The 13680-nt window shown below is 40.8% G+C and overlaps 1 protein-coding gene across 4 annotated transcripts in view; it reads left to right on the forward strand.

The window, feature by feature from the left end:
• LOC135906157 (large proline-rich protein BAG6) overlaps positions 1–13680 on the forward strand; it is a 231625-nt gene that overhangs the window by 31816 nt on the left and 186129 nt on the right. For all 4 annotated transcript variants that reach the window (XM_065437392.1, XM_065437393.1, XM_065437391.1 and 1 more), the window contains exons 6-7: positions 7948–8019; positions 10194–10322. In XM_065437392.1, coding sequence (XP_065293464.1) covers positions 7948–8019; positions 10194–10322 — 201 coding nt within the window. The remainder of the gene's footprint in view (positions 1–7947; positions 8020–10193; positions 10323–13680) is intronic.

The raw sequence follows: 13680 nt of genomic DNA on the forward strand, positions 1-13680 counted from the left end.
GAGTGTCAACAATCGGCATAAAGTTGAACATGAACAAGAAATCTATCATGAGGTTATTTGTTGCATTTCCGGGATTAAGAGATTTCCAGGTGAGCCCGAGTAGATCACCAGCCATCATAATCTTCCTGCTGGAAGCATGCCTAAGCAAGTAGACGAACAATGGGTCCAGATGCATTGCATTGGTATTTGGAGGTCTGTAGACAGCTCCAACTACAAAAACGCCATCGGTTAAATGTATCTTGCCCTTTACAGCCTCTACACCTGACACATCCTGCATGATGGAGTATACTATTGTTTTTTTAAGAAGTGTCCCCCCGTCCCCCCCTTGATTGTCTATCCCTACTAATAACTGCAAAGCCACGTGGGACAATTTCTTGGGCTTAGGTACCAGGGTGTAACCATGTCTCGTTGATGGTCATGATGTCAGGTTCAAAAGCTAGCAAAATAGCTTCAAGTTCAGGTACTTTGTTTACCAGACTGCATGCATTAAAGTTAAGGAAGGTTATCGATTTTTGCTTATGGTTATTCGGGATTCAGGTTTTGGTGTTTTGTTTTTTGTTTCTATTTCAACAATGTCATTTCGGCTGTTGTCCCAGGCAAACAGTCGTCCATTTATTCGAACCTTATCGTAGGTGAGGAATACTTTTTCTTTTCGGTCACAATTTTATTTTATTCAGTTCCAGGTTTTCTTCCTGATGTCATGAACAGCACATGAAAAATCTTCACTGGTAGGAAAGCCAGAGCCTCTTAATTTAAAGCATTCCTTAAAAATACCGATCTTATTGCGGTAATTGAAGTTTCATGATTACAGGTCTGCTTTTTGATGGATTATCTTTGTCTGGCTTTACAAGTCAGTGGATCCTCTCGATTCTTGTAATGTTAAGCCCTAGCAGGCCCTTGAAGATGTTCTTTTTGTAGATTGTAGCAGCATCTCAGTAGTTTCCTTTGGTTCCTCCCATATACCATACACAATGTTAGATTGACGGCTTCTGATTTCAAGTTCATAATTTTTTTGTTGTCATAACTGCAAGGTTTTTCTCAAGCTCAGTAACGCTTTGTGCAATTAGAAACTTGCTTTTCGAGTCCAGTTAATTTTTCAAGTTCATTGTCAATGGCACTTAGTTTCTGGTTTGTGACAGATTTCTCCATCTTGATTTCTAGAATATTGTCCGTAATAGCCTTAGAGTTCCTGGGGCTGTAGAATCCCTGGGGCTGGGGTGATTCAGCATCACCTCTCAGTAAACGAATAAATGAAAACAAATATATAAGAGCGCATCTACAAGTGGCTGCAGGCACGGCAGGAATATCAAGGGAAGATGTTTGCTGCGAAAAGATTTGCCATAGTTTTTCCTCACGAGGAACAAGAAAGGGTTGGTGAACTGCATCTTGATGCAGCTGCAATGCCCAGTGCCGAGTAGACAATTGGTGTCTTGATTTATACTTCCAAAAGTTGGTGCCACTGGCGATGCATTTCCTGGTTCCGACAGAGTGCCGGCGATGGCCACAACACCGTAGAAACACTGATCAAATGATGCTAGATGTGGTGTTGGATTTTCCTGGACGCCGCAACGAAGTTGAAGCCAGTGCAACTGCATGTCACGAGGCAGCGTCGCTCTTGTCATGGTCGGCAGCAACCTAAGCGATACCTGGACAGGGAACAAAAAAGGATTGGGGAACTGCATCTTGACACAGCTGCCATACCCAATCCTTCGTTCGTGACCTTGCTGGAATGGGCGTCCGAGGCAACTTGCTGAACTTGATTCGAAGTTATCTCTTGAATCTCACATTTAATGTTTGAGTTGGTAACGTCCTGTCTCGTCCATTTTTGCAGGAAACTGATGTACCATTAGGCGATGTGCTGAGCTGTTCTGCATTTGTTGTAAAAATCAACGAGGATGACATACAGATAGGTTACAAATAATCTAATCTTAGCATCTGCAAGTGACCTTGGCTTAAATAAATTGTCTTAGTGGGTGGATGAGAATGGCTTTAAACTAAAACCTAAAATGAGTATGTGTCCTGTTGTTGAACAGAAGAGGTGTACTACCGAACCCCATGATAGATCTCCAGGAAGAACGCCTATCTGTGAGCTCTGAACGTAAATCTTAGGTTTATTTTACCAACTAAAGTAACCTTTATCTCCCACCTGGGGTAGTATTCTGCAAATGTCTACCTAGTGGACATGTCCATTTCGTCTGCTGGTGAGATGCCGATTGGCTGGAAGCATCTGTCTCCCTATGACGTGTGCCCCATTCCAGTCAGTGGGAAATTTAGCAGATGATATGGACATGTCCACTAGATTGAATCTGTTGAAGCACTTGTCACTCACATCTTGGGGAAGTAACAGGAGAAGCCTCATAAGCTTGTATATAAACCTAATACGATCACATCTTGACTGTAAAGCCATAGTCTATAATTCTGCTACGCCTAGTGCTTCATAAATGTTATATCCTATCCATCACTTGGGTATTGGCCTTGTTACAGGTGTCTTCAGGACTGGTTCTGTAGAAAGCCTGTATGTTGAATCTAACAAATGGTCTCTACACTTCCAAAGGACATATTCAAGCTTCTCCTATGCCTTGAAGGTGAAGTCATATATAGATCATCCATGCCATTCAATTAATTGCAACTTGTCCACGGCCAGGCTGTTCCATAACCACCCAGCCACTAGGCCTCCTCTGTCCTTCCAGTCAGAAGCACTGTCAGAAGAAACAGGCGTGTCTCTTCTAGAGAATGTCCTAATGGCTCCTACTCTGCTTCCTCTGCCTTGGGTGTGGCAGACTGTCCAGTGCGACGTCTCTTTAGTAGAAATATCAAAACAAGCACCTGAGGCACATGTACGTTCACCTTTTCTTCAACTTCAAGAGAAGTATTCCTGTGCTGAATTTTATAGAGATGCTTCAAAGTGTTCTGCTAGTGTTGGTTGTTTAACTCTAGGACCATTGTTTTTAATGTCCAGTGCATTGAGTCCACATACTAGTGTTTTTACAGCAGAAGCATACTCGATGCTCTCTACAGTTAAACATAAATCAAACAAATCTCGCTAGGGCTGTTGTGTTCACAGACTCGTTGAGTGTAGCCCAAGCCCTGGTGAGTTTACGAAAACATGAAAACACTGTCTTCAATGAACTATATGCGTTGCTATGCTCAGCTTGTATGGGTAAACAAGTCCTCATCATATGCTGGGTACTTAGCCGTAGTGGCATAAAAGGCAATGAAGCTGCTGATGAGAACGCTACCTCAGTAGCTTTTAGCTAAACCGACACAAACATACCCATTCCAGCCACAGACAACAAACCATACTTATGGCATAAGTTGAAGAAGCACTAGCAGAAACAGTGGGATACCCAGGTAGCCAATAAAACTACACTTGATCTAACCTAAACTAGATGTTGGAGAAAATAGCACGATACAAAGAAGTGATTGTTTGTAGATTAAGAATAGGGCACACTTACGGTACTCACTATTACCTCTCGAATGGAAGCAATCCTCCAACATGCAGAGAGGAAAAAGTTTTCCTCTTTTGTATATCGCGAACACAATCCCTCTGCATCTAGCATTTTTTCTGAATAATTAACGGCTTTTTAACTTGAAAACAGTTTTAATCTCTTTAGCCGAAACAAACATCCTGGAAATCATTTGGCCAGGATATTTATAGCGCATGCCTATCAGTCCTCGCCTTTAAGGGCACTCTTGGAGCACTGTTCCTACTGTAATTGGTATGTTTTATTGCATCACCTATTAATGAAATTCAGCCACATTTGTTATTGTGATTATTTTAATGGCTATACATTTTATGTCATTTACAGTGACAGAATTTTAGGCATTTTTACACTAATGTTGCTCCTACCATTAGCACTCAATTTTTCCATTTCATTCAGAATGCATTGGCAATGCATCATCTTGTGCCATGGTGCTCTTTGGTCATGTCTGGCCCTTGCACCATAAACACCATCATCCGTTAATGGTAAATGTGGTAGCTTACTGTAACCCTGTGGCTGAAATAGTGTGTCACCATTATAGGCAGATGACTCACCACTTCATTGATTGGTCAGTTTCAACTCTCTTATACCAACTCCTTGTAATAATGTGCACACACAGTGTGTGTGTGTGTGTGTGTGTGCGCGCGTGCACGTGCGTGCGTACGTGCATGCATGCATGCATAAAATTGTTACTTTGCTTTGTGGCTGATATTTGTGCCATTGGATTCTGCCTCATGCATATTTATGTTGTGGAGGCCAGTAGTGGCCTGTTGACATTGCAAGAGCTGTTGTTTAGTACATTTTAGTCAACCTTATTTGCACTTACAACCATTATTTTAGTGCCGCATGGCATCAATATGTTGTGGACCTCTTACTTATTCTGTAATTTTTGTAGCCTGTTGCTTAATGTAAGATTTACATTTTTCCAGGAGGACGTAAGTTTTTTACTCTTCTCTATTCTTGTGGCTGTATACAGGATTTATGTCTTTGATTGTTCTCGTTTTTAAGCCTTTGATTTGGCACTTAAAAGTTAATGCCCAAAATTTAATTGTTTTCTTTTTATTCATCTCAGATCAGTGTCAAAGTAAGTTCGAAAGCATTTGATAGTTATTTTACAAAATACAAAATATTAAACATTTTCTTGGTATACTAATTTATGGAGAAGTTGGAAAGCCTCTATTCAGTATGCCCTTTGATAATAGGCAGATAGATCTTGCATGCAGAACGCAATAAATGTGTGCTCACAGACTATTTTCTCTCTGTTAACTGCATTCAGCAAAGAAGGTAGTATATTTATCATGTTAATTCTGTACCCTCTCTAAGCTTAAAGTTCAAACCACATTAACATCAACAATTTTTCTTGAACAATATGTAGTCGCAAAGCTCACTGTTAAGGGATTCGTCTTTTGTAATCATTTTTATGGGGTCTGCAATACTGTTGAGGACCCACTGAATCATTCGGCACTCCCATAAGGTTTAATGCTGCTGGGAAAAATTTTGCACATCTTAAGTGCGTGGAATATCTGCTGTAGTGATTAACGATATACTACACTCATGGAATGAAAGGTCAATTTAGGTCTGACTTTTGCTTCCACCATCTCCAGTTTGTGTGACATCAGTGTAATTTTGGCTCATACACTTGGATCAGAGTCCTATTCATCTTTAGTGACCAGATTTGTAGCGTCATAATTATGCGTATTGGTGTTACACTTAAAAGTTTTCCTGTCTCGTTTCATTCAGTGAATATAGTACATCCCAATCGCGTACACTAGGCATGCAGGTAGCAGTTCATATAACTTCATTTGATAAGCTTCTGTCATAGCCTCCTCTATATAAACAATGCCTGCCCAGTTGTTCTGTAATGTTTAGGAGCCACTGGCCCACTGTAGCAGCACCGTATTTCCAGTCATTTAACTGTGTTAATGAAGCCCAGACAACTGCTGCAATGTGTTGCCGCTGCTTCTCCACTTTTGCATGGTGTGTGATGAAATAAGGTTGATGTGTACCTGAGTGCCCTCTCAACTGTGACCAACTACTGGGAAAGAGGTGACCTCTGTGCAACCTCTGGTTTTGTTGGGTGTCACTGAGCAGGGATTCAAAAAACACAAAAGGCTATGTTCCTGCATACGACTAACTGGAGTATATTCTTTCTCATAATCATAGCAATACCATGATCATGACATGATCATGACATGATCATGACAAAGTTGCATTTGACAAGAGGCAGGACAAACGCCAAAACACATAGATGTTTCACTTGGCATTATTCCCCCGATTCTAACACGTCCCCGAATCAAACACACTCCCGCTTCCTAAGTGACGAAACTACAAAATCAACATCGAAATGACATTAAAGCTCCTAAACAATGCAGAAAGCTAATGTGTACCCAATTTTTTAGCATGAAAAACTGGCAAGGGTCTAATACGTGTTGCACAGTGGTAGCAGGATTCATAAAGTTAACTTAGTTGCACGGATTTTAAAGGAATCTTCGCGCAATACAGCTGTTATGCGGTTAAGCATACAAATGCCGTAAAAGCGGTTTTGGTTTTGTGTCATAATTGCTCCATGCAAGCAGTTGACTGGTGATGTTTCTTTGAAAAAAAAAAAAAGGTCTGTATTAGAATTGGGTCAATAATGCTGTAATTATTTGTAAGCTACTGTTATCGATTGAAATCTTCCTGGGGTAGACAAAAAATACGTGTTTTCAATGTGAGTCAACGTGTGTTTGATGCGTTCACTGTACACTAAGCATCGCCAAGACGGGTGCTGCTGCTAGGGTAGTCGCCAAATTAGGCCACCATTGGGGTCGAGCGCCTGCGTGATGAACAGCTAAGTCTGAATTATCTGGCGAAAGCTAATTTTAGGATTGAAATATTGAAAGTTTCGTCCCATCGAAATGTATGGATGCTGGCTGGGGCCTTTCTTTGGTCAAGGTCAAATTAACCAATAGATCGAATTAACCAGAGTCAACTTAACGAAAGTCTGCTGTACCACAGAAACTTGTTTTCTGCAATCTTTTTCTTCTTTAGCAATGTATTGTTTTATTTGGGATCACTTGCAATGATGTGCAGCTTCATATATATATATATATATATATATATATATATATATATATATATATAGTGAGTGAGTTTTTCGATGGGCCAAGCCTGTTTAGAAAGATGAAAAGCACAACTTCGCAGTTTCAATTGATCAGTATATATATATATATATATATATATATATATATATATATATATATATATATATATATATATATATATATATATATATATATATATCAATAATAAAGAAGCAACCGAGGCGCCCCATTTTTTTAATCATAAGCCAAAAAACAAGGGCAATATAAGCGACCTTACTTGTACTTACTAATTTAATTAAAGAAGTGATAAATTATTGGAAATGAAAATGGTTGAAAAAACAACTTCTGCAGGTGGGGAATGACCCCACATCTTCGCATTACGCATGTGATGCTGTTGCCAATTGAGCTACCGTGGCACCTTTTCACATCCACTTTCAGGGGTGCTTATGTTTTACTACTACAACTAACCCTGGAAATGTTAGCCAGTGCCACCACGTGCAAACCTTGGCAGTGGATGTAGAACATCCTTTATGCCGCAGGCGTCATGAGTATGTGATCTTTTTGGGTGAACACAACTGGTCAATAAACCCATACATTATACCTGAAGGCATCAATGTTGCCGCATTCGAGACCGTCGTTATGTAAAAAAACGAGAAGAATGTGAACTGAGGGGCCCGATTTTTATTAATCACACGCACACGAACACACAAACATGCAAATTTGTATGTAATTATCTATGATGCAAACTTGTGTAATCCCATGTGCCATTATTGGTGGTGAAGGCGAGGCATCCTTGTTTGTGTTAGGCTGACAGTATTATTAAATTAATAATAAAAAACAAAAATACATGCTTACTGCTGCACAGTACTCCATGCAAATGCTGTTATGCTTATTTTATATTGCAGTTGCATACCCATATGAGTTCCCTTTGTTTTTTCTTGGGTCATTCTCCATCAAGCGCACAAAGTGTATGTATTGAACTGAGCCACCAGTTATTGTCTGGGGGAAAGGAGCAGTCGCTCATTGTCGTGGGCTTGTCAACTGTTCTGAAATGTAATTCGAGAACGAGGCTAGTGCTTCCAAAAACTCCTGGATAAGTTTTGTAATTGCGCTTTGAATAACAAATATTTGATGGCTTCATTAGTGGTGCTGTACCTTAGTGGCGCATAAAATTCTGGAAATAACCTTCCCAAACCATGATGTTTTTTTCCAAGGCAATTGAAGATGCTAAAGCTCAACACTTCATCTGTTTGGTGTGGAATGACCTCACTGGGAATCTTGCTTCTTATAGTCTTCTTTCGTGAGGATCATAACTTTTGAATGGAAACACTGTTTGATTGATTGCCTACATGCTGAATCTTGCGTATTGTTTGTTTTTTCAGCAAATCGTGCAGGATGTTGTATCTGGAATGGGAGAAATTGGCCGCAATGCCACTGTCATGTCAAGAACTTCGGTGAGAAGTCACTTAATGCTGTTTATTTTGTGCTAGATATGCAAGCTTGCATTGACCATCTAATTGCATCAACTGTAGATATTGATTAAGCTGTCACAGCAAAATTTGGTTGCTGTGCCCACACAAAAAAAATTTGTTTCACGAACTGTTGTGGAGGCGGCCACTTCTGTAGCCATACTGTGATTCAACAAAGGCCACAAAGGCTTTGAAGAGGTTCTGCAAGACTTGGGCATCTATCCAACTTGTGAGTTGATCGCTTTGAGCAACCAGACACCAGAGGAGGCAAGAGAAAAATGAAAAGAATCTTAAAATGCAAATTGGTATGGTACTGCAGGTTTATGATAAGAGATGAATGAAACAAACATGCACTAGTGCACAAACCTTTATGTAGGCAGCAGTGAGCACCATGAAATGAATGGACAGTACAGCTATATGGCACTGGCAACAAACAAAATGTTATCCATCTCTGTTCCCGTAGTGGCAGCAGTGCCCATCCTGTTTGACGTTATCGAAAAAACAGTAACTGATGGCTTAGAAACATGGGTAAAGAATCTTTCACAGAAAACCACTATATCGTACCTTTTTAGTCGCTACTGTATCTTGTATGTAGTGTGTGTATTTTGCTACCGCAAGTATGCTTTGCAGTAGATGCGAATAATTGTTTTTCATTTTAGTGCACTGAACACCCGTGTGTGACACAATTTGGTATTGAGCAAAATGAGAACAAGGTGAAAGCAGGAGCCAACATTTCGACAAGTGGACTTGTCTTCTTCAAGGCCTTGAAGAAGACAAGACCACTTGTCGAAATGTTGGCTCCTGCTTTCAGCTTGTTCTCGTTTTGCTCATTGTGCTGAATTTTCATGACCTGCCCTCCCCATGTTTTCCCACGATTCGGTATTGCGTTTGGATTGGATACAAAACAGAAACGCATTTGTATGCATTATTAGGACACAGTGGCATCCTGCTTAAGTTAATTGTGAAGCTTTTAACCCTTCGAGGGTCACTGATGTAAATATACGGCGCCGCGAACAAGTCCAAGAATGGTTGATGCCGTATATTTACGGCGCCATCTGTATGTTTAAAAAGCGTGCGAATTTCCTAACTTTTTCTTTTCTATCATGTGCTGCCACTATGTGGGAATACAAGGAATTTTTTTCGCGCGCCTCCCTCTCTCGATTTTCGTTGCATGGTTTGTTTTAGAGCTAGTTTGCTGCCGTACGTACCGCACGAGCGGGCGGGCAGTGGTTTGGGTTTTGTCCTGCGGGTGGTTTCGGCTTCTTGCACTTGCAAAACTGATGGCTATCTCGTTACTAATCGCTCAAAGGGCAACCGCTTGTTTTTCGCTTGTTCAGTGCTCTCAACGGTGCGCACAGGAAGGATGCCGCCGTGCATGGGTTTCCGTTGCTTTTTTTTTTTTTTTTGGACACTCGCGAAAGCTAACTGCATTTGGTTGGTGATAAGGTGAAGATTAGTGGAAGTTGGTCACGCATTTTGCGTTTTTGGCGGGCACACAACCACACAGTTTTCTAGAGTGCGCGCACCTACGCAGTTCGATTACACTATGGACGTAAATATTAGTGTAAGAGCAGGAACAGGTGAGAGTTTCGAAGTACTCTTGTGTGCGCATTTTCAAAGCCTTGAACTATGTGTATAGTAATGCATAAAATTTTTAATTCTTATAAGTTTATTTCCTTTTTTTATTGTTGTTATTCATGAATGAAGAGTACATTATACCAACGCAAAATATTTCTTTCTCACTTTACGGTCACCCTAGAAAAATTACGGTAAATTTTTTTCAGAATAAGTCCCTAAGAAGCATTAGATTCTGTAATTAAAAAAAATCCACCCTGGGCGGTCGCATATGGTGAAAAAAATCGACCCTCAAAGGGTTAAACAATCCCCTTGGACTTTGAGGCACAAAAAAAGATATCACTGTAACGAAGGGACCTTAGTTTTCAAAAGAAATTTGTTGCGCTCATGAACAGTATTTGTCTGGAAATAACACTAAATAAACTCTGGGAAACACATTTATTTGCATATGTGGCTTTCTGCTTAATGTATGTTAAAATTCATGCTTTAGGCTTATTTTTCACTGTGAGAAAGTTTTGATGATTAAGACTGTAAGTTGTCTGAGGCTTACCTGTGCTTACCTGTCTTGTTTACTTTTGATGCAGGAAGATGGTTCTTCTGTGGATGTGCACATTAACTTGGGTCAGGTCCCCATGCAGAGTGAGGCCCAGTTGCGTCTCAACCAGGCTCAAACAATGGTGCAGAAAGCAACTCGTGTAATTGCTGCTCTTGAGGTAAATGTTTCTGTTGAAAGTGTAAAAAGTTATCAATGCAATTTGGACGAAGTTGCATACAAGTAATGCTGCATTGTGTTTAGATAAGAGATGCTAGTTTCTCTTTCTTCAATGCATTGACTTTTTTGTCACAAGAATTTCCCATGTGTGAGCATGTGCAATTACCACTTAATATGCCTACCTTTGACTCCATGAAGCCGATTGCTCACTAACTTGGAAATTGCAGACTCTCATATTGCAGAATTCACTTTCACTGCTGACACAGAATGAAACGGGAATGTCTTTTTGTCTAGTTTTAGTCTGTCATTAACGTGAGTGTCAAAACTTAAGTGCTCACATTTCCTCGGGGGCACTTAAACTTCTGGGCAGTAACACAATTCTAGGGTATTGTTAATCAAGGCTAACTGCTTGTAAATTTACTTGGAGACAACAAAAAAGAACATCCAAACTCTGGGAATCATGGAGTACTAAAATCTTTTTGATAATTGTACTGATAATTGTGCTGATACACCCATTTAGTGAGGTAGTTGCAATGTGGCTATTTTCATATTTAGATACTATTGAAATTCATCTTAACTGGCTCATGTCACAAAGATACACTGTGCAGCAATTATGTGGTATGAAGTGTCAGCGTGGATGTGCGAATACTGATATGAAACGCAATAAAATGGCAATATTGGTAGGTGTATGATAGTGGAATTATAGAACAACCAGTAACATACTGCAATGAGCTGGTTTGTATGGTTTTTATACATGTTTATACATGGCTTGTATGCAACTGATTCCTTTCACCCTTGGCTGCCTTATTCTTTAGCGTTCACTTAATGTTTTTCTAACAGACCCTAAACATTTCACAAAATACAGTGAAATCTCTGTAAATGTAAATCGCTTAAACAGAAGTGCCGCTTTATCAGAACAGGGGGTATTCTGCAATAGTCCTTCTAGTGGACTGTCCATTTCGGTCACTGTTGATTGGATGCAGCTGTACGAGAGAGGAGGAGACGAGCAGCCTTAGCCAATCAGTAGCGGCTGAAATGGACAGTCCGTTAGGTGGACACTTACAGAATACCTCCCCAGCAGCTCTATATTGGTTGGTTTTGCATTTAGGTAATGGAAAAAGACTTTTGTTGATCAGAACAAAAAGTTTTGCAACTCTCTTTAAACGAAACCGCAAAAGCAAGCTCACAGAGTTTTTCAGAAAGAGGCAAGATCTGAGATACAGTTAACTCTCGTTGCAACGGACCCTGATAATCCGACAAAAAATGTCCGTTTTATCCGAAGTTCGTAATATCCAAAGGGCCTCACTTCCAAAACTTTCGTCGCGATGTCTAACAACTTTATTGCAAGAAGTGTGAATGACGAACATCCAAACTAAAAAACAAACGAAAGTCGTAGTTTCGCCCGAATCGTCAAGCGTCAATTGCGATAGCCATTTAAGCAAGATAAGCACAGCAGCAGCACCCAGCGAACTGACCTTTATGCTGTCTCTTCCTTCAATGCAAACTAAACGTCGAAAGCACAGTGCATAGGAAGCTACTGGCACTGGGCTCGCTTACTTTGTCTACATAACAGATCACTTTGAAGATGAGGTCCGTGTGCGACTGCACACTTTGTTCACATTGCAGATCGCTTTCAATGTGTTGGGCTGCTAAGCACGAGGTCGCTGGATTAAATCTCCGCCACGGCGGCCGCATTTCGATTGGGGCGAAATGCAGAAACACTCGTGGTACTTAGATTTAGGTGTATATTGAAGAACCCTAGGTAGTCCAAATCTCTAGAGTCCCCCACTATGGCGTGCCTCATAATCAGATCAGGGTTTTGGCAGGTAAAACCCCGTAATTAAATTTTTTCGCTTTCAAGATACGGCACCTGTGCGAGCGCTCACTTTGTCCACATCGCAGATCGCTTTCAAGATATGGCACCTGCGTGGGCAGCCGCTGGAGTAGAACCCCTCTCTCTTGCCTCCCCTCCCCCCATGCCCCACACGGGAAAGAAGACGGCGTATTTTTGCCCTGCCTTCCTGCCTCGCGCGCGTGATGGTCGGCTGACCCTCGCAAGTCAGTTGTCAGCCCATGTCGACATGGCAAAACTATGTTTTGTGTGTCGGATTTTGAAAAAAAATAACACTAATTTCGTCCACTGTACCCGATAGTCCATTGTAGGGCACTCCTTTAAAAGCGAACTTCGTTGCATTAATATATAAGGTAGAACAAACTAAGGCTGGTTTATGGTCTGTTATATCCGATAGTCTGTTGTACGTGGGTCCATTGTAACGAAGGTAGTTATATCTTTCGCTTCACCTGTCTTCTATTCAGGAAGCAATCCTTAAAAAGCGATGGCAAAGGCTCAAGCAGGGAAAAATTTGATAGATTTCTAATGCATAGCATGTACAAACCTGGACAGCTTCATGGCACTGCCACTCACCTCATAGACGACCAAAGTAAAGACAACTGAAATTTTGGATGCTTTACAGCGCACCGTGCAGTAATTTAAGCTCCCTTGCAAGACCGCGTGCTATTTTGCCGCCAACGGGAGCAGCAAGTGCTCTGCTTTTGTTTTGATATTTCGCTGGTGCCTCATCGAAACCGAAACCAGCGAAGCCTAGTCAATCCAGTAGCCGTCGACCTTACTCAAACCACAGGACAAATGTGCTGCTTTATTCATTTCTTTATGCTTAACATATCTAACAGTGTTAAGAGGTTGTATGACATATACAGGGTGTCCCAGCTAACTTGGACCAAGATTTGAAAAAAAACCTATGTGTTCTTCAGAACAGAAACCACATGGATGTTGTTAGCGGTTATCTAAACTTACAGTACCATTTTCTTGCTCCTCTATTTTTGAGTTATTAGCCAAGATAAATGAATTAACTTTTTAAATATAGCTTGAAGCGTTTAGGCGTCAATAGGAAAGTTGTGGAGCTCCACAAATATTGCCCAACCCAGGCACTTCCAACGAGATAGACCTAGCGTGGGCGTTTTTATTTGGGAAAAAGAAAAGCCTGCAGAGAAATGCACTAGAAAATGACAGTTTCATTCTCTGCTTGCGCAACTGCATGACGTGGGAACAAGCAGATGAAATGGCAGACGAAACAGCAGACAAAAAGCAGGTGAATCTCTCTTGCTATGGTACAAAGTAAAACAATATGATGCATACATATAGTTTGTAGGTTTTATTTTTCTGAATGTAAATTCATCTATTGAAGCAACAGATCAAACAAATAATTGCTGTTGCTGTGAATAATTCTCAGTCACGTGCCACTGCGAGTGACTTCACAGCACTGTGAGTGATGTAGGTGCCTTGTGCGAATGACATCGACTATCCGCTGGGAGCGTGGTGCCCGCAAAGAGAAGGGCCC

This window comes from Dermacentor albipictus, chromosome 1, assembly GCF_038994185.2.
Source record: "Dermacentor albipictus isolate Rhodes 1998 colony chromosome 1, USDA_Dalb.pri_finalv2, whole genome shotgun sequence".
Classification (NCBI taxonomy): domain Eukaryota; kingdom Metazoa; phylum Arthropoda; class Arachnida; order Ixodida; family Ixodidae; genus Dermacentor; species Dermacentor albipictus.